General features: G+C 59.0%; 1 protein-coding gene across 2 annotated transcripts in view; it reads left to right on the forward strand.

Annotated features, from left to right (window-relative positions):
- Positions 1-25,821, forward strand: part of KCNQ1 (potassium voltage-gated channel subfamily Q member 1) — a 381,610-nt gene that overhangs the window by 95,689 nt on the left and 260,100 nt on the right. For both annotated transcript variants that reach the window (XM_027531884.1, XM_027531885.1), the window contains exons 4-10: positions 355-433; positions 961-1,057; positions 1,649-1,789; positions 9,724-9,834; positions 10,102-10,197; positions 12,072-12,194; positions 13,074-13,218. In XM_027531884.1, coding sequence (XP_027387685.1) covers positions 355-433; positions 961-1,057; positions 1,649-1,789; positions 9,724-9,834; positions 10,102-10,197; positions 12,072-12,194; positions 13,074-13,218 — 792 coding nt within the window. The remainder of the gene's footprint in view (positions 1-354; positions 434-960; positions 1,058-1,648; positions 1,790-9,723; positions 9,835-10,101; positions 10,198-12,071; positions 12,195-13,073; positions 13,219-25,821) is intronic.

A 25,821-nucleotide genomic window follows, 5' to 3' on the forward strand; every position in this document is an offset into this window, starting at 1 on the left:
GGCAGATAGACCCCCATCACACACACCACCAGGCAGAGTCGCCTCCTCCAGCTGTGAGGGGCTGGAACCCAAGGCCAGCGGGGTGACTTCCCAGGCGCCCCGATCAGCGGCCAGGTCTTCTGCCCCCAGATGCTGCTGACAGGGCAGGGTTGGGGTCTGGTCACACTCAGCACAACCTGAGTGTCCACCGCCCTCAGCAGCCCACGAGCCAGGGCTGGGCGGGGGGCTCGGGTGGCCTTGGCATGTGCCTGGGATGGGGGCCCGGCCTCCCCCTGCGGGGCCCTGTCGCGCTGACTGCCAGCCTCTGTGCTGGCGTCTGGCTGCCTGGCTGGTGACGGCGGCTCTGCCCCCCAGACCTCATCGTGGTGGTGGCCTCAATGGTGGTCCTCTGCGTGGGCTCCAAAGGGCAGGTGTTTGCCACCTCGGCCATCAGGTAGGTGGGGCTGCGGACCGGCGGCGTGTGGGTGCGAGTGCTGGGGGGCAGGCTCCGGGCCCACGCTGAGTCAGGTGCAAGCACTGGCCCTGGGAAGCAGGCTGGGACCCCAAGGTCTGGGGGCCGCAGTCTGCTGATCTGTAAACTGGGGTGATCCTGGGGCTGCCCCCCAGAAGGCCATCTGGCAGCCCAGGGAATTGAGGAACGTGCGGGTTTGGCTCCAGGCCTGTGTGCAGCCCCTGCCCTGACGCTGTGCCGCAGGGCCGCCTGGCACCCACAGGGGCCTGTCCTCCGCAGGAAGGGGGAGGGCAGCGTCGATGGGCGGGGCGGGGGTGCAGGGCCGCCTGGCGCCCACAGGGGCCTGTCCTCCGCAGGAAGGGGGAGGGCAGCGTCGATGGGTGGGGTGGAGGCACAGGGCCGCCTGGCGCCCACAGGGGCCTGTCCTCTGCAGGAAGCGGGAGGGCAGCGTCGATGGGCGGGGCGGGAGTGCAGGCCGCCTGGCGCCCACAGGGGCCTGTCCTCCGCAGGGGCATCCGCTTCCTGCAGATCCTGCGGATGTTGCACGTTGACCGCCAGGGGGGCACCTGGAGGCTGCTGGGCTCCGTGGTCTTCATCCACCGCCAGGTGTGTGGTCGGGGGGCACGCAGGGCCCTAGCGCAGCCTCAGCTTGAGCCAGCCCGGCTGTCCCCACCCCGCCCCCTGCCACCGAGGGGCTGGAGTCCCTGGCTGGCCAGGCAGGTGGTGTGCCCACGTTCCCTCAAGCTGGGACAGGAGACGCTCGGGTAGGTGGAAAGATGGATGTGCAACGTGGGAGAAGCATCAGGATGCCCAGAAATCTGAACCTGTGCAGATCCTGAGCAGCCCTGTGAAGGCGGGGTGGGGGCCAGCCTGAACCCCTGCGTGAGGCCCGTCCCTGCGACTCCCCAAGGTCCTGCGGGAAAGAGCTGGGTGGGCGGGCCAGGGCAGTGGCTTCACTCCTGGACGGGGAGACCCGATCTCACCGTCGACAAGTTGGGGAACCTAGATTATTTTCCAAGCCCAACGTCTGCCTGTCAGACATGCTGGCTTTTAACGTGGAACTTTCGGGTAATGGTTGGAGCTGGTCTCCGGCAGGACCTCACCCCTGCACGTGATGCCTGTCTGGGGCACATCTGCAGGGCCCCCGGGCGCCCAGGGGCGCTGGCTGACCGAGCGCCCTTCTCTGTCTGTCTCCAGGAGCTCATCACCACCCTGTACATTGGCTTCCTGGGCCTCATCTTCTCGTCCTACTTTGTGTACCTGGCCGAGAAAGACGCGGTCAACGAGTCGGGCCAGGTCGAGTTCGGCAGCTACGCGGACGCCCTGTGGTGGGGAGTGGTAAGTTGGCACCTCTGAGCCGTGAGATCACTGCACACCCCGGGCCCGGACAAGTGGTGGGGCACAGCGTGTCGCCCCGGGTCCTCAAGACCCGCCCCCCCGCAGGCTTGAAGCCTGCGCACAGGCGTGTCGTTGGGCGGGCGGCCGGGTCCCACACTGGACGCCCGGAGCCTAGCTGTCGCTGTTGTGGGGCCCCTGACGTTTCTATCTGTGATCCTGGCTTGGCGGAGGGAAGTCTGACGGGATGGAAGGCGAGTGTGCGAGGGCCACCTGCTGGGGATGTGGCCGCAGGCGGCTCCAGCTCCTCCCCCAGCCCTGGGCAGGGCCCTTCATCGCCGACCACCCCCACCCCTGCCCCGAGACCCCCGCCACCCCAGGGCCCACCTCTGTGCGGCTCAGCGCCAGGCCCCCCAGTGTCCCTGCGCTCAGGAGCTCATGGTCAGGTGGCTGACAGAGCCCACCACACCAGGCCGGGGACCTCGGGAGAAAGCGCCGAGCTCCCCCATTCTGACAGGGCGCCTGGCCCGCGTGTCTGGCGCTGGCTGTGGCTGGGGCAGTGTGCAGGGTCCCCGGGTTCTGCTCTGGGGGGCAGAGGTGGCACTTGGCCTGGCCGTGGATGGCTGCAGGCGCCTCAGCCAGGGCCAGGGTGTCTGAGCCACGCACACCCCCCACCCCACCCTGGGGCCTGGTTGTAATAGGAACCCAGCATCACTGGTGTGGGACCTCAGGGCACGGAGGACGCCCCCCAACAACCCTCCACTTGGGCCTTGTGGGGAGACAGGTCCCAGGCTCTCCTTTAGTCACAGGGTGGTCAGCAGCTTACTGGCCTGGGAGCGGCACGCATGGGGTCCCGGTGCCCTGGACAGACCCTGGCTGTGGAGGGCAGGTGGGAGAGTGGCCCCATCTCTGGGGCATCAGCCGGGCCTGGCCCCTCTCCCTCCTCCGCAGGGGGCACTGGACCCAGTGCCCGGGAGCGTCCAGGGCAGCCCGAGCCGCAGAGCGCGTGACGCCAGCCCCGGGTACGAGATGCCCGAGGTCAGGGGTGGCTGATGGAGCCCCTTTAAGTCGGGGGCTGGGTGGCTGATGTCCAGGCCTGCTCAGCCCGGGAGAGGAGGGGGTCTCAGGCTGCACACACGAGGTGGGGCTGAGGCCTGGGGGCAGCGCCGGCTCCACGGAACTGCAGGTCCAGGCTGAGCTGGGCCCTGGACATGTCCACTTCCGACCTGTTTCCTTCCAGAATGGTGGCGGGGTGGGGGACTCTGCCTCTGCCCAGGGCCCCCACCCTCCATGGGGAGGCCTGTCCCTGCTGCTCTGGGTGGGGCAGGAAGCTGCTCACGTCTCCATCCCCACCCCCAAGAGGCCAAGGCCGGGGCTCCTCATGTTGGCCAAGTCAGCATTTTTTTTCTGGAAGCTTCCAACATGCCAGGCTGCCCGGGAAAGGTGAGGATGTGCCGACCTGCTCTGATACTGCCTGCGGGCTGGGGCATGGCTGGCCCCCCAGCAGGTTTGGAGGGAGGGCACTTCGTCCCCTGCTCCGGCAGGGGAGGGGTCACTTTCTGGTAACAGGCAGGGCCTGTGGAGGGACACACCATCCGGGACCATGAGGATCCCCAGGGCCAGACGGCGCGGTGGGAGGCGCGTGGGTGTGGGGTGGGGGGGCTCGGCTGGTGAGCGGTGCCCGGCCCCGGCCCCCCCGCCCGCCTGCCTTCCCGGCCTCTCCCTTGGAGCTGCCCCCGGCCTGGCCCCTGCGGGCCCTGCTCCCGCGCGCACACCTGTGCAAACATCCGCCCGCCAGCCGGGAAAACGGCCCCTTTGTGCCCAGCTTGGCACCGGTGCCCCGGTCTCGCCGTCAGCTGCGGCCCCAGCCTGGCCATTGTTCCCGCGGGCTCGGTGCCCCCGCCACCCGGCTCCGGGCAGACGACCCCCATTTGCAGCCGTGGCGCCCCTGCAGCTGTTCAGGCGGGCGGAGCAGGCCGGGCTGCAGTTTGGGCTATGCCCCCGGCAGGTCCTGGACAAGCAATCAGGACATGCGAACGGGACCGCCCGTGGTGGGCTTCGGGGCCGGGCGGCCCTCCCCCTGCGTGGCATTGCTGCGGGCCACCAGGGCAGTGAGCCCAGCCCGCACCCTGAGGCTCCCCACCTGGGGCGGATGGCCCAGGGCCTGCCTGCAGGCTGTGCTGCTGCTGGGGACTGGCACAGCAAGGCCTGCTGGCCGGGCAGGCTACCCTCCATGGGCACACAGCATCGCCCCAGACCAGCTCCTCTGGCTGGACACGGGAGACGGACCCTGCGGTTGGGTGTCTGGGCTGTGGGACAGGCCCTGCGCTGTGCTTCCTCTGCAGAGCCGGGGGTGGGGGCGGGCTGGGGGAAGCCTGCCAGGACCACGTGTGGACCCACTGGGCAGGCTGCAGGTGCCCCGGCACCCTCAGCACCAGGCTTGGCCGGATGAGTGGATGCGCCTGGGAAGCGGTCGGTTCTGTCTGGGGCCCACGGGGTGCCCACAGCAAGGTGAACCACCAGAACCGTGCTTGCTCATGCTTCTGGAGACTGGGAGTCGAGATCAAGGCTGGCTGCCTCCTGAAGCTCCAGGGGAGCGTCCTTCCCACCTCTCCCAGCCTCTGAGGCCCAGGTGCTCCAGGGCCTGTGGGCGTACCTTCCTTCTCCTATGGGGAAGCCGGTCAGTGGGTGCAGGGTCCACGCGAGAGCTCAGGACCGTCTCCTCTCAAGGTCATTAACCCAGTCACATCGACAAAGACCCTCTTTCCAAACAGGCCTGTGTTCCGAGGGCCCAGGGGCACACGGACGCTGGGGGACGCTCCACCGCCGGGGACAGCACTGTCCCAGGTGGACTCACAAGTCGGTCCTCCACTCACCGAGCCTCGGTTTCCAGGCCGGGGTCGCCTCCACTCCCCCCGCCCTAGGTGGGGCGCCCGACGCGGGGGCGAGAGCTCCCCACCCCCTCCCAGCGTGGCGCCCCACGCCTGGCTGCTGAGGTGTCGGGGAGGATTTAAGACTTTCTTCTCTGCCCTTGGAACAAAATGCGTTTGTTTGTATTAAAGTTTGAGTGGAGGGAAAAGCAGCCTTTGCAAACACGGGCTTCTCTGTTTAGCGCCCGGGGGTCTCAGATCCGGAGGTTGCCAGGCTCTGTTTACCCCTGCACCTAAATTTAGAACTGGGAGTGAAAAGGGTGGAAGCCGCCCTGCGTTCCACCGCTGTTTAAAACTGAGTCTGACTCCGGTTCCTTGGCTCCAGAAGGTTCTACTTCCCAGGCCGGACTGTGTCCTGGCAGGGTGAGGCCAACAGGTCTGGGGGCTGCATGGGGGGCTGGGTGAGGACAGGGCCCCCAGATATTCACAGGCAGGGTCTGTGGGCCCCGCCCAGTGTGGGGGCCCGTGTCAGGCCCTCCTCTGGAGTTGGGGAAACTGAGGGCCCAGGGAACAGTGGGCTGCCCCCCACCTGACAGCGTCCAGGGCTCCTCCCCTGCCTGGACTCCGTGCAAAGGAGGGGGTGCCCTGCAGCTTTGATGGGAGGGTCCACAGGACCCCAGGCCACCGCCAGCTCTGAGTCCCTCCTGCACCTGTCATGGGTCACGTATGCGGCTGAGACTGTGGGCGCTGAGAGCTCAGCCAGAGAAGGGTCTTCACGGCCGGGTGTTGCGGGTTGAGTAGGGTCCACAGGGCGGGTCCGTCTCTCCATCCTTACCGTCCAGGGATGGATTCTTACGTGGACTCGGCAGGCCCAGTGAGGGTGGTTTCAGGCCTGGTTTCCTCTGGGGTGGGGTTCAGCCCTTGTCATCTGGAGAAAGAACTTTCCGGCTTCAGCTCGAGTGAAAGAAGCACGGTCAGCATCCGGAAGACAGGCAAACAGGAAGCAGTGAGGTGACCCGGCCAGGAACTGGGGTGGAGCCTCGCTGACCTGCCGAGTGACCCTGGGCCTTGCTGGGTGTAAGGTGGGTTCCCACTTCCGAGAGCCGGGGGAGGGCCGTCAGCGAGAGCTCGGAGAGCCTACGGTGTCCGGGGTGTGCTTTAGTCGCTCAGTCGTGCTCGACTCTTTGTGACCCCGTGACCTGTAGCCCGCCAGGCTCCTCTGTCCTTGGATTTCTCCAGGCGAGAATACTGGAGGGGGTTGCCATTTCCTTCTCAAGGGGATCTTCCTGACCCAGGGATCGAACCCAGGCCTCCTGCATCGCAGGCAGATTTTTACCGTTTGAGCCCCTGGTGCCCAGTGAGGGCTCAGCAAAGGCTGGTTGTGCATTTCAGGGGCCGTTACTGCTCACGGTTCTCCTGGTGGCCCCGCAAGCCAGACGCCAGGCGGTGACCGCCCCCAGCTGATTCACACTTGCGTGTCTGTGGCCGCCAGGCGGTGACCGCGCCCAGCTGATTCACACTCGCGTGTCTGTGGCCGCCAGGCGGTGACCGCCCCCAGCTGATTCACACTCGCGTGTCTGTGGCCACCAGGCGGTGACCGCCCCCAGCTGATTCACACTCGCGTGTCTGTGGCCGCCAGGCGGTGACCGCGCCCAGCTGATTCACACTCGCGTGTCTGTGGCCGCCAGGCGGTGACCGCGCCCAGCTGATTCACACTTGCGTGTCTGTGGCCGCCAGGCGGTGACCGCCCCCAGCTGATTCACACTCGCGTGTCTGTGGCCGCCAGGCGGTGACCGCGCCCAGCTGATTCACACTCGCGTGTCTGTGGCCGCCAGGCGGTGACCGCGCCCAGCTGATTCACACTCGCGTGTCTGTGGCCGCCAGGCGGTGACCGCCCCCAGCTGATTCACACTCGCGTGTCTGTGGCCGCCAGGCGGTGACCGCGCCCAGCTGATTCACACTCGCGTGTCTGTGGCCGCCAGGCGGTGACCGCCCCCAGCTGATTCACACTCGCGTGTCTGTGGCCGCCAGGCGGTGACCGCCCCCAGCTGATTCACACTCGCGTGTCTGTGGCCGCCAGGCGGTGACCGCGCCCAGCTGATTCACACATGTGTGTCTGTGGCCGCCAGGCGGTGACCGCGCCCAGCTGATTCACACTCGCGTGTCTGTGGCCGCCAGGCGGTGACCGCCCCCAGCTGATTCACACTCGCGTGTCTGTGGCCGCCAGGCGGTGACCGCGCCCAGCTGATTCACACTCGTGTGTCTGTGGCCGCCAGGCGGTGACCGCGCCCAGCTGATTCACACTCGCGTGTCTGTGGCCGCCAGGCGGTGACCGCGCCCAGCTGATTCACACTCGCGTGTCTGTGGCCGCCAGGCAGTGACCGCGCCCAGCTGATTCACACTCGTGTGTCTGTGGCCGCCAGGCGGTGACCGCGCCCAGCTGATTCACACTCGCGTGCCTGTGGCCGCCGAGGTCCATCACGCCCTTCAGCCCTGCTGGTCCTGAGGCTCCTGCTCCCCGTGGCCCACAGTCGTGTGTGCATGTGTGTGTTTATGCCCCTAAGCATGTGGGCCCTTCCTGACCCCTCGAGGCTGGCAGCAGGCGCGGGTGGCCCCGGGCACACCAGGCAGCCTGCCCTGGGGCCAGGGCAGAGCTGTGACCATCTCAGTTTCCCCATCTGTAAAATGGGGTGGCAGCAAGTCTGCCTCTGAGGACCAGCTCCCCGAGAGGCCACGATCCCAGGAAGGAGGCCCTTCTTCCCACTGCTTCAGAGACATCCCTGGGGTGACAGGGCCTCTTGACCCAGCTGGTTCTCCCCGCCGGCACGTCCCCGAGGTCCTGTGTGTGCGGGGCACTGGGGCCTGCAGGGGTCAGCCGCCCTGGCCGCACGCGCTCAGAGACTTGGTTGAGGACGGTCATGGTTGGTCGTGGTCAGCTGTGGTCCTCGCTCTGTGATCCCTGGGAGGCAGGAAGGGCCGCCGAGGAGATGTCTGCGCCGGGCGCCCAGGGCAGAGTCCGGGGCCTCTGCTGAGGGGCTGTGGGCCTGGCCCTGCCGAGGGGTGGATGTGGCCTGGGCAGGGCCCAAGGGCCCACAGCATCCTGCCAGGGGCTGTGTGGGGCTCCCTTGTGCCCCCCAAAGGAGGGAGAGAGGCAAGCCCCCGCCCCTGCGGTGCTGGCCCCACGGCGCCCTGACCCCTGCGCCTTCTCGGCCGTGGTGATCACAGGCTGCTTTCCAGAGGCAGAAGGGGTGCTCGCATGATGAGGAGCCCTGGGCCTGCATGGGTTTCGGTGCTTTTATTTATGATTTTCCTCGGAAAGGAAGCGGGCTTGTTTGGGGCTATATGTTTGCTTTTGTTTTTATCCCGAGTTTGCAAGCCTGGCTGGGTGGGCTCCTCATCATGCGAGCTTCTATCTTTTCAGCCTCCTCCCTGAGGCTGGGTGAGGCCTGGAACCGCCCCCAGCGCAGCAGCCTCTAGCCTTGGGTTTGTCCTCTGCACCCTCCCATCCCGGCCTCACAGCAAGGAGCCGGGATGTACAGCCCTGGTTTGGGGCCACCGCTCATTCAGCAGTGGTGAGACCCCCGTCAGACGGTCCGGAGCTCACGGCGTGGCTGCACGTTGGCCGGACCGTGCTGCACCCCTGGTACGAGCGCTGTGGGTCCACTTCTGTCTTCGCCCCCACTCCTGGCCGCCGCTTCCCACCCTGGACAGATGGCCGTGGCCTGCAGGGTGGCGGCAGGCTGACCACGTCCCCAGTGGAGCCGGGCTCCTAGGCTGGGCCTCCTGCTCCCCCCACAGCCCGCTGGCGTCCATGAGGCGGCTTTAGAAAAGAGGAAACGGAGTGACACCGTGCGGTGTATCGGGGGGACGGGCAGGCCCTCTGGAGTCTCCAGTCCCGGGTCTGTGCCCGGGGGACGTGCAGCTCGGCATTCCGGATCGCCTGCCATCGGGGGCGAGCACACAGGCCGTAAACAGCCCATTCCTGAGCTGCTTGTGTCTGTAAATTCAGGAAAAACAAACAGCTCTGTGGGGATGGGCCGTTTCCTCCGAGAGCTGGAAGGATGTCGTTAACTTGACAAAGGAGGTCTGTGACAGGGTCTGAGGAGCCCGGAGCGTGCCCTGCACCAGGGGGTGGGGGACACCTGGCCTCCCACACCGCGGTCCTCACCCAGCCTCCGAGCCCAGACTCGGTCACTCTCACTCCCCGGGGCCTCTTGCCTCTGCCCTGGGCTTCCGAGCCGTTGCGAGTACCCATCTCCTTGTGGACGACTGTGCTGGTCTCTGTCTGTGTGGACACATGCAGACCCTTCTGCAGAGCACGCTGAGTGGCCTGGCTCGGGGGGCCTGACTTAGGGGAGGCCCAGCCACCCGTCACAGGGCTGTATGCATGTGCTGACAGGACGAGCTGGGACTCTGGGCACCCTGGGTCCCCTTGCCAAGCTCAGAGCTGACTCCTCGAAAACCCAGCAGGCAGCCCACGGCCCAGGTTCTGGCACCGGCAGGCACAGCCAGGGTGAGTCCCGAGGCCCTGGGAGCCAGCCTCAGATGCCAGCAGCAGGCGAGCCTGCGGCGGGATGGGGGGCGCAGGGGATAGCAGTCCCCACCCCGCTGTTCCGGCACACACCCTGGACGGACAGCAGCCCCACCATGGACAAGACGGCTCGTCTGGTTCTCCCAGAAAGAAGGGCGCATGAAGCATCTGGTGCCCAGGCTGGCGTCTAGAAGCAGCGTGCCATCTGTGGCCAGGCTCTCTGTGGAAGATGGGCCTGGGATGGGGGCTCCTGGCCTCCTGGGCGGTGGGCCTCCTCGGCACGGGGTGGGGTGGTGCAGCGAGGCCGAGCTCCCGTGCACACGCCGTGGACTTGCTTCCTTTGTAGCATTAGGTTTGGGCTCCAGACCCTGTGGGCTGGGGCTCTGGCCTCGGAGCTGCCCAGCCCATCGGTGCAGGGCTCTCTCCCTGGCCTCTGTATGCATGCAGCAGGTTTTGGGTGGAGGGGCTTCCGGCTGGACAGACGCCTGTGCTGAGGTTCTGGGGCTGATCGCCACCTGCTGTCCTCCTGCCCGCAGGTCACGGTCACCACCATCGGCTACGGGGACAAGGTGCCACAGACGTGGGTGGGGAAGACCATCGCCTCCTGCTTCTCCGTCTTCGCCATCTCCTTCTTTGCGCTCCCAGCGGTAGGTATGCTTCGGGTTGGTGGGGCGTCTCCATGGCCCCTCAGCCTCCTCTGGGTTCTGGGGGCTGGTTGGGGTGGGGGCCACCCCGTGAGCAGACACCCAGAGGTGGCCCACTCAGACCCCTAGCTTGCTCGCCACACGCAGGGTCTCTGGAGGCACTGACCTGGTCTGTGGGGCCCGCGGCACGGAGCCGGGCCCAGGGCGCCCAGTTTGCCTGCCTCCCACTCCTGCGTCTGCAGGGCGTGAGCCTTCCCTCTGTCCTTCCAGGGGATCCTCGGCTCCGGCTTTGCCCTGAAGGTGCAGCAGAAGCAGAGGCAGAAGCATTTCAACAGGCAGATCCCGGCGGCAGCCTCGCTCATCCAGGTGACGGCCTCCCCGCCCCGCAGCCTTGGCAACGTCATCTGGTCGTCCGTGTGGCCTTGTCACCCGGGGAACACGCACCGGGTCTGCTCGGGGAACCGAGCGTGGCCCTCGGCCCCCAGCACGGCCGGACCCTCTCCCATGGACCCCCTGAAGGGTGGAAGGGCGGCGGGCCACGGCACGGACTCGCCTGCCCGGTGTAAGCCCTGTCCCGGGAGCTGTGGGATGATGCCAGCCGGCTGGTGGGAGGCACGGTGCTGGGGAGCCCAGCTCCCCCTGTCCTGCGGGCCAGGCTCAGGGACGAGGAGGCGGCCTGGCCAGTCCTGCTGTGCCTGCTCCTCTGGACCTGTGGCCTCTGGCTGCAGTGGCCCCCTGAGTGTCTGCCCTCAGCCTCATCTGTGTGGGGGCAGGTCTGGGAGGGAAGCAGGAGTCAGCAGGTGGCCGTCCCCCAGGGGGTCAGGGCCTGCCTGTGCAGCACCCACGGGGCTCGGTCCTCCCGGCGGGGCCCGGTGACCCAGGAGCGCGGGCCACCTTCTGGACCTACACCTTTACCTCCCAGAGGCTCGCGTCTCTCCAGGGCCGAGGCTCAGAGCGCCGGGCCTCTGGGGGTGGGGCAGGGGCTGCAACTGCCCTGAGGCCCCTTGTCCCCCCGCCCCCAGGCTTCTGTGACGAGGCTCCAAGCCCGACAGCAGTGGGGAGAGGCAGGTCCCAGAGGCAGGCGGCCCTGAGCCCCTGGACGTGGGCTCCAAGAACAGCCTGGAGCGCAGGGCAGGCCTCTCAGTGCCAGTGAAGCCTGGGCACAGGGACCACTGGCAGACGGTGGTGTCCCGAGGTGTCCACCCAGAGCCTGGGAGCAGCAGGAGCGGGCCTGGGGCTGTGGACGGCGTGGCCGGGCGGGGCCGGGAGCAGGGCCATTGTCTCGTGTCAGCCCGGACGCGGGCCCCTGTGCCCATCAGGGTGGCCCGGCCCCCAGGGCTGAAGGACCCCTGGGCTGCAGCAGCAGCAGCTGCAGCTGCAGCTCAGCGGGGGGTCTCTGCCCTGTCCCTCTGGAGCCTGTCCGGAACCACCGCCTGGGGCCGGACGCTAACCCTGGACAGGAAGGAAGTGGAGGCAGCGGCCCTCAGGCTGGGGGCTCGGGCCCCGCAGCTGGTTTTATGGCTCCACAGCGTCTCTCAGGGAGACCATAAATCAGGCAGCAAATGGCCCGCCTGCAGGAGGGGGTCCGTGGACTCCCCGCGCGGTGGGTGTACAGCCTCGCGCATGCCTCCCAGGAGATGGGAGAGGCCTGGAGGGGGATGAAGGGCAGCTGGAAGCCCACCCCTGCCTGAGGGGCCGGGGCATCACTGCCCAGGAGCGTGTCCCTACCGCGTCTCCCTGGCTCCCATGGCCGGCAGCGCCAAGGCCCTCAGGGTGCGTTCTCCTACGAGCTCCTGGCCACCCTCCTCATCCCCAACACCCTGCTTCCTCCAGGTCACCCCACGTGGCAGCTGCCAGGAGGGTCTCTAGGCCTGAGACCTTCACCCACACGCCGTCTGGAGGTTCCCAGAAACGGGGTTCCTGGGGGGCGGGTGGTGCTGCCTCCTGGACACTCAGTCCTCCCTCTGCTGGCCTGAGGCCCTGCCCCTTGGCGCTCCCTGCGAGCGCCCCACCACAGCGTCCCCGGGGGTGGACACAGGGACTGGGGTTCGCAGGCTTTTGTGCTGTCTGAGCGTTCGCACCGCCTGGGGAGGCGGGGGCGGACTCCGACCCTTGGGAAGGGGCTGGTGGGCAGGAGGCCCCGAGGCCCAGCCAGCAGGGGGCCCAGGAGGCGGTGTGGCTGCAGGGCCTGCACGTGGGCCTGTGGGTGAGGTGACAGCCGCCCTTCCCGCTGGTTTCAGACGGCCTGGCGGTGCTACGCAGCGGAGAACCCGGATTCCTCCACCTGGAAGATCTATGTCCGGAAGCCGTCCCGGAACCACGCCCTGCTGTCCCCCAGCCCTAAGCCCAAGAAGTCCGCCATGGTAACCGCCGGGTTGCTATTGGGGGGAGGCCGCGTCACAGCCAGGGTTGGCCCTGACCCTTCAGTCCCGCGTAGCCGCGTCGTCGTGGGCACTGGGAGTGTGCACCACGCTGGGCTCCCGCCATCCGGGTGGCCCAGGACTGGCCCCGCCAAGGCCAGCGCTGGGCAGGCCCAGAGGAAGGCACCACGGGGAGAGGCCCGGCTGGATCCTGGCCAGCCCTGCCGGCGGGGTGCTCTCCACAGGCCCTGGGTGTTGGGCTGTCTGTGCCGGGCAGGTGAGTGGCAGGGTGGCCATGGCTGCCTGGCTCAGAGAAGAGGGCCTTGGGGGTCTCGGTATAAGGGAGCTGAGGCAGGCTCAGGTGTGAGTCCCGAGAGTGCAGGGTGACTGGCCCGGCAGCGGCCTGCCTCCGGCCCGCACCCACACCGCCCTGGAGAGACGCCGTCTCCCAGGCGCTGGCTGCCTGCGAAGCCTCTGCACCCGCCGTTTGCTCTGCCAACACTCCTCCCAGACCCCAGCGTCGCCGGCTCGCTCACTTCCTCCCAGTCACCACCTCAGAGATGCGTCCGCTGTCCGTCCGTCTGTGCACCCCGCTGCCCCGTGCTCTCAGCCCCACCGGCCACAGCCCTCATTGTCCCCTGCCCTGGGGCGCACCTGTCTGCTTACTGTCTGCCAGTTTCTGTCCGCCTGCCCCCGAGGCTGTGAGCTCCCGGGGGACCGCTGGCAGCACCCCACACTGCAGCCCCGCCCGCCAGTGTGTGAGGGTCCTGGAGCCCGGCCCTGGCAGGTGCCCCGAGTGTGTTGCCAACAATGGTCAGGGGTCAGCAGAGGGCCCCGGCAGGGGATGCGCAGGACCTGACTACTTCCTGTCTGGATTTCTAGGTAAAGAAGAAAAAGTTCAAACTGGATAAGGACAACGGGGTGAGCCCAGGCGAGAAGGCGCTGGTGGTTCCCCACATCACCTGCGATCCCGTGGCGGAGGACCGCAGGCCCGAGCCCTTCTCAGTAGACGGCTACGACAGCACTGGTGAGGAGCCCCCACTCACGGTGGGAGTGGGGGTGGGGGTGGGGACGGGCCCTCCCTCAGCTCTGAGCAGGGCTGCCAGGGCCTGGGGGGTTGGGGCGGCCTCGTGTCCCCAGCCGGTTGCTCTTGTCCTGGGGATGGCTGGCACTGCCACGCCTGCTCCGTCAGAGCGGGCCCTGTCGCTCATGGAAGTCCTGCCCTGCCCTGCCTTGGGCTCTGGGTTTCTGGGAGCCAGGCCCTGCCTCAGCCATGCTAGACACCTGGCGCCCAGGCCTGGCGGAGAGGAGGGGCCCACGGTTCATGTAGACCCCTGTCCCAGGAGGAGTGGGGCTGAGGGTCCTAAGCCAGCCTGTGTGTGCCCAAAGCTGGCCCCTGCTCAGCTCTGCAGCTCTGCTGTCTGTCTCCTCCGTGTCCACCTCTCCCCTCTTCCTGGGACCCCCAGGGTTCCAGTTGGCACCAGGACATGCCAGTGTGTCAGGGGTTGAGGCTGGTGCCGCTGTCTCAAGTGTGGCCGAGGGGGCCGAGCCCATGTGGTGCTGGTGGGTGCCTGGTGCCCTGTCCGCCATGTTTGTGGGTGGCTAAACCGTGACGTGACCTCCGTGTCTGGGCACGGCCTGCAGAGGGCAGGGTGCTCTGGGAGGAGCCATGGCCCGTCCGTGCTCCTGAGGCTGTCTGTAGGCGTCCTCTTTGGGAAGCTGGGTGTGCAAGACCCAGCCTGGGTGCCCGGGGTCTCCTCACAGACCGTCGGGCCCCTGGGATGCGCCACCCGCCTGCCCGCTGCCGTGGGCACAAAGGACGATTGTGCCCGCCGTCCGGATCTGGGCAGGACCATTGTCACCACGCAGATGGGGCTTTCTGCGCACACTAATGCTCAGGTCGGCACGGGGCGGAGCTGCGCTCGCTGTTGGCTGAACAGAGCCCCCGAACGCGGCGTCCATTCAGCCCGCACGGCATTGTGGAGTCCTCCGTGTTGCCTGCGGAATGTTAATGAGGGAGCAGGGCCGGGAGTCAGGCGCTTTCTGTGGAATGGCCTCGCACGGAGGGCTTTCTCCTTCTTGCCAACGAGATAAGTCCACCCAGCCCAGAGCTGCCGGCCGGGCCCGGGCACGCAGAACGCCTCTGCCCAAGGGGTCCCTGATGCACCCACCCGGCGGCTCTGGGGAGCCCTGGGGTGGGAGCAGGGGCGCGCCTCCAGGGTAGACGCTGTCACAGGGACAGGCCCACAGCCCCACTCCCAACACTGGGCACCACCCACTAGGCTGCACCCAACTCCCACGCCAGACCCTGACTTGAACCTCTCCGCTCCACACACAGTGCCTGTCTACAGCACACACCCCTAGCCCTGCCCACGGTGCCCGCCGCGCCACCCACAGAGCGTCCACCCACATGCCTCTCCCCGCCGCAGGCAGGGCTCTCTGTCTCGGGCTGGCGGCTGCTCGGGCTCCTGTCCTGTGACCCTGGGACCCCGGGTCCCAGGCACAGCCGGTCTGTGGGTCCCAGAGCCCTGTTGAATCTGCTCTAATCCCCGGACGGTGGCCCCATCTACAGGGCCAAGGAAGGGCCTGGCAAGCAGCAGGACCATCTTAGACAGAGGTGTTCAGGAGCTGGCTGTTCCTCTGCATGGTGACCTGGATGCGGCTTCCCGCGGTTCCCCCGCCTCCTTCCTGTGGGGCTCCCACACGTGCGAGGGCTCTTCCCATCTGTGACCTTGACCAGGCCGGTGGCCCTGGGCCTGAGTCATGACTGGAGCCAGCAGGTGCTGGGCGGGCCAGATGGCAGAAGGCCACGGAGCAGGAGGGGCCACAGTCAGCTCTGTGCCCTGTGGGATTTCCTGGGGTGGCACCCATGGAGCGGTGAGCAGGACTTGGTCAGGACCCACGGGCAGGACTTGGTGGCAGGTCAGCTGGGAGCTTTCAGTGATGGTGTCTCGGTGTGGGGAGCGGGGAGGAGGCAGAAACCAGCAGGAGAGGGGACCTGCGGCCTCAGGGGTTCCCCGGGTATCGGTAGAGTTGGGGGCAGCGTGAGGTCTCTGGGTGAACAGAGCCGTCTGCTCCCAACACAAGGACTTCAGACAGAATTTCAGAGAATGAAGGGCGGGAGCCCACGTGCCCGCTTTGTGGAAGGACCACGGCGATGCACAGAGACCTTGCCTGCTCCAGGGGTTTGCGGCGCCCTCACGCCGTGTCCCACCCACCAGGTCCAGCCTCTTGCCTTCCTGCGAGTGGAGGCTGTGTGAGCCCCGCCCCGGTACTGACCATGGCCTGGCCGCCTGCCTGCCTCCGGCGCCTGCACCTCCCTGAGCAGCGAGCAGCGGGCAGGACAGGCTCTCGCGCCAGCACCCTCCCGCTTGGTGGCCTGCTGCGCCGTGTTTTGCTTCGACTTTGCAGACTGTGCTCGGCATTAGCGGCTCATTGTTGACAGTGGAGGCTCGTATTTGCTGACAGATTTGCCAGTTTTCTGTGTCTCGGTTGGCGTTTAATTTCCTTCTTCCTGAAGCCGGTGCTCTCTTCCGGGACAGGCTGTCGATGGCCCACTCGGTTCCTGCTTGTCTGAGATTTCCGTATTTTACTTTTGCTCTTGAACCATGGTCCAGCTTGCTAGAACAATATAGGTTGAGATCTGTATTTTCTTTAATTTTTTTTAAAAAATTTTAAATTGAAATATAGTTAATGTACAATGTACCAGGCATACAACAAAGTGAGTCAGATATATAGATATAGATATATGTCTTTGTCGTATTCTTCTTCACTGTAGGATATCAGAGATTTGCATTTTCTCTGGACGGGCTGGAAGTCCACCACCAGCTCCCAGCTGGTGTGCCGTCTGGAGCTGACCAGCTTCTGTAGGCGACCCATCCTCTCCTCTGATGACCTTGAACCCCTTCTCTTTGACTTTGGTGTTCTGTAGTTTCACAACAAGGTTCTGTGACCCCTGACTCTGTGGGTTTGTGTCTTTCATCAAGGGGGAGATCGGCCCTGCAGGGTCACAGCCTGCCGCCTGCCCTGACTGCTCTGGTCTCTCCTGGAAGTGTCAGCTCAACCCTCCCGCGCAGTGCTCCTCGCCGTCTCTGGTGCCGCCTGTCTCTGTCACGGCGCTGTGCCCTCAGTGACACTATCTGGTCTCCTAGCTCCTCACCCGCGTCTCAGTTTCCACCTGTTCTTTCTCTCCCGTGTGTCCCTGTGTGAGGGTCTCATCTGCTTGGTCTTAGCATCCTGTATCTTCCTCGTGCGTGACATCATGGCTTTGAGCCCCTTGAATGTGCTGATCCCACCCTATGCGTCCTGGAACATCGTCAGCTGCGCTCATGGAAGAGTCTGATTCTGTTTGCAGCGGCCTCTCTGATGCTTGCCTCCTCATGGGCTGTGGGCTGAGGTGGTGACTGTGGATGTTTTGTATCTGTGGGTTCCTCTGCGCTCCGGTTGAGGGGACGCTGCTCTGGAGAGGCGACCCCGTGAACCACAGCAGGACCTGCGTGCAGTGGGCGTATAGGTGTGGGGCTTCCCAGACAACCTGTGTCACAGGCCCTGTGAGAGCGAGTCTGAGCACGCCCACCGCTCGCACTCTAGGCAGACGGCCGCTCTCCCCGCTGCCGGCCCGTGCGAGCGTTCGCCTGGGCTTTGTGGTGCTTTGTCTGCGTCTGCCCTTTGGCTCTTGGTCCCTCTTTTCGATGTGGAGCCTCAGCTGCCAGTTCCTGCCTCACGTGGTTTCAGGTGCAGCCTCTTCCCTCTGGGGGCTGCACGGTCCCCACTGTAGCTGCTCAGGTGGGCAGCCCAGGCAGCCTGTGGGTCAGAGCCAGGACCGCCTGCCTGCCCTCTCCACTGGGAGGACACGTGCCCGGAGCCAGGTGAGCCCCGTGGTGCCCGCAGGAAGTGTGCTCTGTTCCAGAACTTGCAGAGAGACGCTGTCCACTCCTCTTGCCAGAAACGGAAGTCCTCCTCTTGGAAATGGACAGAGCTGCTCCTGATGAGAGGTGGGGCGTCCCTGTTGGCGGAGGCTGGGAGGGGATGCTCCAGGTTGGGACTTCTCTGTGGATCCCTTGAATTCTACTTTTAACACAGACTTGGAGACCCACACCTCAGATACCGAGTCACAGTGCTGTGGGCAGGCCAGGGACGTGTGTTGGTAACAAGCCCCCGGTTACCCTGCAGCTGGTGGCCTGGGAAGCAGCACAGCTGTGAGAACAAGGCGCTGCTTCTACAGCACCTGCCACACGCCGCCTTGGCCTCACCTGGGACTAAGCTGCCGTGTGCAGGACTGAACGGGCTCCAGATGCCCTCCTGGCATCCACCTGCCTGGCCTGGTCTGAGGGTGTGGCATTCTCCTGGCTCTAGACACCACACTTCACTCACGCAGCCCCAGGATCACGGGGAAGTGGTGTCATGAGGTCTTGCAGGCCAGGGCCTGTGACCCCTGCAGTAGGTGTGGGGGTCAGGATGGGCCTGTGGCCCCTCCAGTAGGCGTGGGGGTTCCAGATGGGCCCTGTGGGCCCTGCAGTAGGTGTGGGGGTCAGGATGGGCCTGTGACCCCTGCAGTAGGTGTGGGGGTCAGGATGGGCCTGTGGCCCCTGCAGTAGGCGTGGGGGTCAGGATGGGCCTGTGGCCCCTCCAGTAGGCATGGGGGTTCCAGATGGGCCCTGTGGGCATGTCCTCACGTCCTGGGTCAGAGCCTTCTCATTGGCCCTCTTCCCTGCTCCTCACCCCTAGCCCCTCCTCTCAGCCCCAGGGCTTCGCCAAGATGGACTCGCATTCTCTTCCACACTGCCTTCCCCTCTGCCGTCTGCCCTGGGCAGTCAGTGAGCAGCTTATCAAGGGTACCTGCCTCAGGCCCACTCAGAGCCCTGGGATCCCCGTCCCCTCGGGCTGTCATCCAGATGCCCCGGGTGTCTCACGAGAACCTGGCCCTGACGCATCTGCCCACTCTGCCCCCGGGCGGCATCCCGTCTGCACCATGGCCAGGCTTTTCCACCAGGACCCCTTTGCCCAAAGGTCACCTCACCGCTGCCCACCTCTTCATGACCAAAAGCTGTCACTCCCAAACTTCAAGCATTTCCTTCTTTTTTTTTCTGATTAAAAACGTGGCATATGCTCCTTGTGAACCTCTGAGACACACACAAGAGAACAATGAAGAAAAGCAAGCTCTGGTTGTCTCAGCGCCCAGATAGCAACTGCTGAGCTCTGGACAAATGTCCTGTCTCCTCACTTGGAAAGAACAGACACACCTGTTCCGCCTACACTGTCCAGTATTGTTCCTACTTCTATCGCTTCTGATGTGATCGTTACCAAGCATCACATTAAATTCTTGTAGAAGGGATTTTTTGCTCTTTCCGCTCACACGTGTATGCCAATGGTTTCGTGTTCCTGACGTTCTGTCTTCGGAAGGGTCTGCAGGGTGATCTGGAAATATAGTGGGCAAGGATTCTGTGACATGTTTCTGATTTTGCTGAAATTGGATTCAGTATTTTACTACTTCGATTGGCGGTGTTGCTGGCTTTTAAACTCTGACGAAGAAGTAAAATCCCCAATTAGAGAATATTTAGAAAACTAAGAACAGAAACACTCTGTATCAGATCCTATAATCTATAAAGTATTTAAAGATGACTACTGGTTCATACGATCATACAATGTATCTAAATATGACTTTAAGTCCAATAGCCAAAAGGGAGAAAATAATGAATGACATATAAAAGGCGAAAGAAACAAATCCAGGATTAGAACTGGAGATTTTAACACAGCTATCTCAGAAGCTGACAAAACAAGTAGACAGAAAAGCAGTGAGGATAAATGTGTGTGTGTGCTCAGTCATGTCCAGCTCTTTGCGACCCTGTGGACTGTAGCCCGCCAGACTCCTCTGTCCATGGGATTTTTCAGGCAAGAATACTGGAGTGGGTTGCCATTTCCTCATCGAGAGGATCTTCCTGACCCAGGGATTGGACCCTTGTTTTCTGCGTCTCCCACATTGCAGGAGGATTCTTTACCTGCTGAGCCATCAGGTGTAGCCCAGAATAATCCTTTCAACCAAGATGACCCAGTGAACACTTGGAGACAGTCGTTCTAGCAGGAGCACAGCATGTACTGTTTCCGAGGGTACACAGAACACTCACGAGATAGACGCGGGTTCTGAACCCTAGAACAAGTCCCCGTCCATTTAAAATGATTCAGGTGATACGTACAGTACGTCCTCTGACCATGGTAGAATCCAATTGAAAATCAGTAGTAAGAAGAGCTCTGGAAAACCCTCACATATTTGGAACCTGAATAACATGCTTCAAATAGCACAGGGCCAGAGAAGAAATCCAAATGAAAAACCAGAAAATACTTCCAACTTGATGAAAAAGAAGTACGGCGTGTCAAAATCTGTAGGTGCTGTTAAGGGCGGCAGCAGCACGAGAGCAGGGCCCAGCCAGCCGCGGCTCCTACCACAAGAAACCGGGAGAAGAGTAACACACTGACCCCAGAGAAGCAGGAACAAGAAAATGATAAGCTCAGAGCAAAATGAAACGGAACACACAAAAACAAAATGCATAAATAATGAAACAAAAATACGATTTTTTAAAAAGAATATCAATACAGTTGATAACCCTTTACCCAGAAATATCTGGAGCAAAAGAGAATACACAGAGTATCAGGATTGCAGGATTCGGTACAGATTCTACAGACGTAAGAAGGATCATAAGGGACCAGTCTGTAAATTCAGCAACTCAGATGACATGGGAAAATGTCTTGAAAGATGTAAACTACTCAAGATAGATAACCCAAAGAGTTCTCTGCCTGCTGATAAAATCAAAGTTATAGTTCAAAACATCCCCCCAGACATTCTCCAGGACCACGTGGCTTTACTGCTGAATCCTGCCAAACATTTAAGAAAAAATAAAGTCAATTCTAGACAGCATTTCCTGGAAAATTAAAAATTAGGCAAGAGTTCCAAGCTCACTATAAGTTTTACAGAAATTAACAAAACTGAATCTGAACTCATATGGAAATGCATTGCACGTGACCTAGAACATAGAAACACGTTTGAAAATCAAGAAAGCTGGGGCAGTGCATCAGCAGTGTGCTAGCATCAAGGTAAGCAGACAGGCCGGCAGAGCAGCCGAGGCAGCCCGGAGAAGCCTGCACGTTACGGACAGCTGACTTTTGACCAAGATACAAGGGCAGTTTGGTAGAGAAAGGATAGTCGTTCCAACAAACAAGGTCGGAACAATAGGATACGCATCTGTCAAAAAAAAAATGAACCTGGATCTGCATCTCATCTCAAATATAAAAATTAACTCACAGGTTGTCATAGACCTAAATGTAAAGTCTAAAAACATAGAAGAAAACATAAGGAAAAAAAATCTTTGTGACTCTGAGTTGCAGATTTCTTAGACATGACACCGAAAGCAAAAGCCAGGCCCTGGAACAAATTAATTCAACTTAACAAAATTACAACTTTTGCTTTGAGAGACCCTACTAAGAGAATGGAAAGACACACCGGAAATTGGGAGGAAGCACCTTCAAACCATACATCTAGTGAAGGCCTTGCACCCAAAATATGTGAGGGATACTTACGACTGTACGAAGTGAAAGTGAAAGCTGCTCAGTCGTGTCCGACTCTTTGTGACTCCATGGACTATACAGTCCACGGGATTCTCCAGGTCAGGATACTGGAGTGGGCAGCCTTTCCCTTCTCCAGGGGATCTTCCCGACCCAGGGATCAAACTCAGGTCTCCCACATTGCAGATGGATTCTTTACCAGCTGAGCCACAAGGAAAGCCCAAGAATACTGGAATGGGTAGCCTATCCCTTCTCCAGGGGATCTTCCCAACCCAGGAATCAAACCAGGGTCTCCTGCATTGCAGGCGGATTCTTCACCAACTGAGCTATCAGGGAAGCCCTATGATTATATAGTGATGACAAATAAAAATGGGCAAAAGCTTTGAGTAGACTTCATCAAAGAAGATTTATAGGCAAGCATATAAAAAGATACTCTGCATCATTATTGTGCTCAGTCGTTCAGAGGTATCTGACTCTTTGAGACCCTACGGACTGCCCAGCTCCTCTGTCTGTGGGATTTCCCAGGCACGAATACTGGTTGTTAGTCACACAGTCGTGTCCAACTCTGTGATCCCACAGACTGTAGCCCACCAGGCTCCTCTGTCCATGGAATTCTCCAGGCAAGAATACTGGAGTGGCTTGCCATGCCCTCCTCTAGGGGATCTTCCTGACCCAGGGATGGAACCCAGATCTCCTGCATTGCAGGAGGATTCTTTATCATCTGAACCACCAGAGAAGCCCAAGAATACTGGAGCAAGTTGCCATTTCCTTCTCCAGGGGATCTTCCCAACCCAGAGATCAAACCTGCATCTCTTGTGTCTCCTGCATGGGCAGGCAGATTCTTTACCACTAGCGCCACCTGGGAAGCCCCCATTAAATTATTGGATGTGAAATTGTTAGTCACTCAGTCCTATTTGACTGCTGAAACTCTCGTGGACTGTAGCCCGCCAGGCTCCTCTGTGCATGGAATTCTCCTGGCAAGAGTATTGGGAGTGCGTCCCCATTTCCTCCTCCAGGGGATCTTCCTGACCCAGGGATCAAACCCAGATCTCCTGCATTGCAGGCAGATTTTTTACCATCTGAGCAACTATTAGGGAAATGTAAATTAAAACCACAATGAGATACTACTGCACATTACTATATTGGCTAAATTAAGAAGACTGACCATGCCAAGTGCTGGTAGAGAGGTAGAACTCTTATACTCTCCTAGTGAGACATAAAATGGTGTAGCTGCTTTGGAAGACAGTTTGGCCATTTCCCAAAATGTGAGATACAGGCCCATCATGTTATCCAGGCGTTCTGTTCCTAGGTATTTGGCCAGGAGAAATAAGAGCAGATGCACAAACTGGCACTTATACACTGAATGTTCAGAGCTGTTTTATGAAAAATGGAAAACACCACAGAGCCCATCAACATTTGGATAATTTTTTAGAATATCCATACCGTGGAATACTACTCAAAAATAAGAAGTAGCAGCCTAGATGAACATCAAAATAACGATGATGAGTAAAAGAAGCCGGAGAAGAGCACATACTGTCTTAAATTTATATAAAACTCTAGAAAGTGCAGACAAATCTAGTGTGACAAAAAGATCCATGGTTACTCTGGGATGGGGTTGGGGGAATGGGAAACTTGTTGGGAGGAGGAGGGTACAAGACAGCTTCTGGAGGGTGATGAGTGTATTCAACACATTGATTATTGCACTGGTTTCATCGTATGTCAAAAGTTACTAAATTGTATACATCAAATGTGCAGTTTATTGTATGTCAATTACACTTTAATGAAAAATATAGAAAATATACTTGTCTTAGCAGAAAAAATACCAAAAGTAATTTTTAAAAAAATATTTATTTGGCTATTTCAGGTCTCAGTTGCAGCTCACGGGCTCAGTAGCTGCAGCACGCAAGCTTGGTTGCTCCGCCGCGTTGGGATCTTAATTCCATGTTGACTTTTTGCGACCCCAGGAACTGCAGCCCCAGGCTCCCCGTCCTTCACTGTTTCCTGGGATTTACTCACACTCATGTCCGTTGAGTCGGTGATGCCATCCAACCGTGCCATCCTCTGCTCCCCTCTTCTTCTTTTGCCTTCAGTCTTTCCCAGCATCAGGGTCTTTTCCAATGAGTTGGCTCTTTGCATCACATGGCCAACGTACCGGATTTTCAGCTTCAGCATCAGTCCTTCCAATGAATATTCAGGGTTGACTCCCTTTAGGATGGACTGGTTTGGTCTCCTTGCAGTCCAAGAGATTCTCAAAAGTCTTCTCAAACACCACAATTCGAAAGCATCAATTCTTTGGTGCTCAACCCTTCTTATGGTCCAACTCTCACATCCATGCATGACTACTGGGAAAACTGTAGCTTTGACTATACAGACCTTTGTCAGCAAAGTGATGTCTCTGCTTTTTAATATGCTGTCTGTGTTAGTCATAGCTTTCCTTCCAAGGAGCAAGTGTCTTTTTATTTCAAGGCTGCAGTCACCATCCACCATGATTCTGGAGCCCAAGAAAATAAACTCTATCACTGCCTCCACTTTTTCTCCTGTTTGCCATGAAGTGAGGGGACCAGATGCCATGATCTTTGTTTTTAGAATGTTGAGTTTTAAGCCAGCTTTTTCACACTCCTCTTTCACCCTCATCAAGAGGCTCTTTAGTGCTTCTTCATTTTCTGCCATTAGAGTGGTATCATCTGTGTATCTGTGGTTGTTGCTATTTCTTCCAGCAATCTTGATTTCAGCTTATGATCCAGCCAGCTCAGCATTTCACATGATGTCCTTTGCATATAAGTTAAATAAGCAGGGTGACGATATGCAGCCTTGTCATACTCCTTTCCCAATTCTGAATCAGTCAGTTGTTCCATGTACAGTTCCAGCTGTTGCTTCCTGACCTGCATATAGGTTTCTCAAGAGACAGGTAAGGTGGTCTGGTATTCTCATCTGTTTAAGAATTTTCCAGTTTGTTATGATCCATTTTGTCAAAGGCTTTTGCATAGTCAATGAAACAGAAGTAGATGGTTTTCTGGAATTCCCTTGCTTTCTCTGTGATCCAACAAATGTTGGCAATTTGATCTGATTCTTCTGCCTTTTCTAAACGCAGCTTGTACATCCGGAAGTTCTTGGTTCACATACTGCTGAAGCCTAGAGTATTTTGAGCATTACCTTGCTAGCATGTGAAATGAGTGCAATTGTATGGTAGTTTGAACATTCTTTGGCATTGCCCCTTTTCAGGATTGAAATGAAAACTGACCTTTTCCAGTCCTATGGTCACTGCTGAGTTTTCCAAATTTGCTGACATATTGAGTACAGCACTTTAACAGCATCATCTTTTAGGAATTCCATCACCCCCACTAGCTTTGTTTATAGTGATGCTTCCTAAGGCCCTCTTGACTTTGCACTCCAGGATGCCTGGCTCTAGGTGAGTGGCCAGACCATCATGATTATCTGGGTTATTAAGACCTTTTTTGTACAGCTTTTCTGTGTACTCATGCCACCTCTTCTGAGTCTCTTCTGCTTCTGTTAGGTCCCTGAGCAAGGATCAAGCCTACATCTCCTGCCCTGTAAGGCAGATTCTTAACCACTAGACCACCAAGGAAGTCCCCAAAAATAATTTTTAAAATTTATATCTTGAGGAAAATAGTTACCACTCATATCATAAACATAGGGCTCATTTCATCAATATATTAAGAAGCTCTTATAAATCATGAAGACAAAAGATACAAAAACCGTTCTCAGAAAAGAAAATGCCAGTGATTCTTAACGATGAGAAGATGCTGAGAACCTCAGTTACAAGACATGCAAGTTAAAGCAGCAGTGGAATTTTTAGCTTCTCTGATTATTAAACATCAAAGAGTGGATAATACTTTATGGGTGAATGTACTGGGACAGCCTCCACCTCATTGATGTTGGAAGGTTAAGTTGCTACAATCTCTATGGAGACAAGATAATTTCAGTGAAAATGAAAAACGCGTACACCCTTCAAAACCCTGACAGAATTTTATTCTACACTGATATTACACATTTACACAATGATCCATTTTCACGATACTGATTTCTACGATTGTTAAACGGCAAAAGATAGCGCATCACAGGCCTACCTGTCGGTTGAGGTCTGCGTAAAGAAAGTATCGTGTGTGATAGCGAATCACAGGCCTACCTGTTGGTTGAGGTCTGCGTAAAGAAAGTGTCGTGTGTGTGTTAAACACCCATTGAAACCGTGAAACCGTATTCTCAGTCCTGACGAGAGACCTCCCTGACATCTGACCCCAGAAATAAAAGGGGCTCAGGTTCAGAAGAGCAGGAAATCTGCCATCAAGGGTGTGTAAATATGATGTTTTACAAAAGGGAACTCTGGCTACCTTTTTCTGTGTTCTGGAACAGTTTGAAGAACTTTGCAGTTATCTTCTCTTTAAAGGCGGAATATTGGAATTAATTTGTAAAACTATCTGGTTGTAAAGCCATGTTTTAAAGGAGATCTTTAGTCCCCTCCTAGTCTGTTTTATGGTAATTTGTTCTAAATAAATTCACTGCATCCTTTGGGGTAATTTATTCATTGCTATTTAACTCCCCGAGGATTTATGTTGCCACTTGGTAACAACGATTTGTCTCTCTCAGTGATTTTATGTCTTCTGCATCTCTCATCTCTTTCTCCTTGCTTGAGCTTTATAGTTTTGTCCTTTTTCCTTCATCAAATTCATGAGAGAGTCATCTGTCTTATTTATTATACTCATTATCAGAAAGCTACCTTTTTTTGCTATTTTTGTTTTCTACTTCACCAGTTTGGGCTTTTATGTCTATTAATTCCCCCTTCCTGGTTAACCTTATTAATGTTTAACTTAATTGGGAGTAACAGTATGGTTAATTAGTCTTTCTTTTAAGAAGCATTTTAAAGGTTATAAATTTTCCTCTGATTACAGCATTAGTTATGACACATAGATCTTACTGTGTAATATGTTCCTTCTCATTGCTTTCTTGATAGTTTTTATGTCTTGATTTTCTCTTTAATCTAGTGTTCTTTTAAGAAATGTTTTCTTAATTTTTAAGCAGTACCTTTTTTATTACTGTTATTTATTTCCATTTTAAC

Source organism: Bos indicus x Bos taurus, chromosome 29, assembly GCF_003369695.1.
Source record: "Bos indicus x Bos taurus breed Angus x Brahman F1 hybrid chromosome 29, Bos_hybrid_MaternalHap_v2.0, whole genome shotgun sequence".
Classification (NCBI taxonomy): Eukaryota; Metazoa; Chordata; class Mammalia; order Artiodactyla; family Bovidae; genus Bos; species Bos indicus x Bos taurus.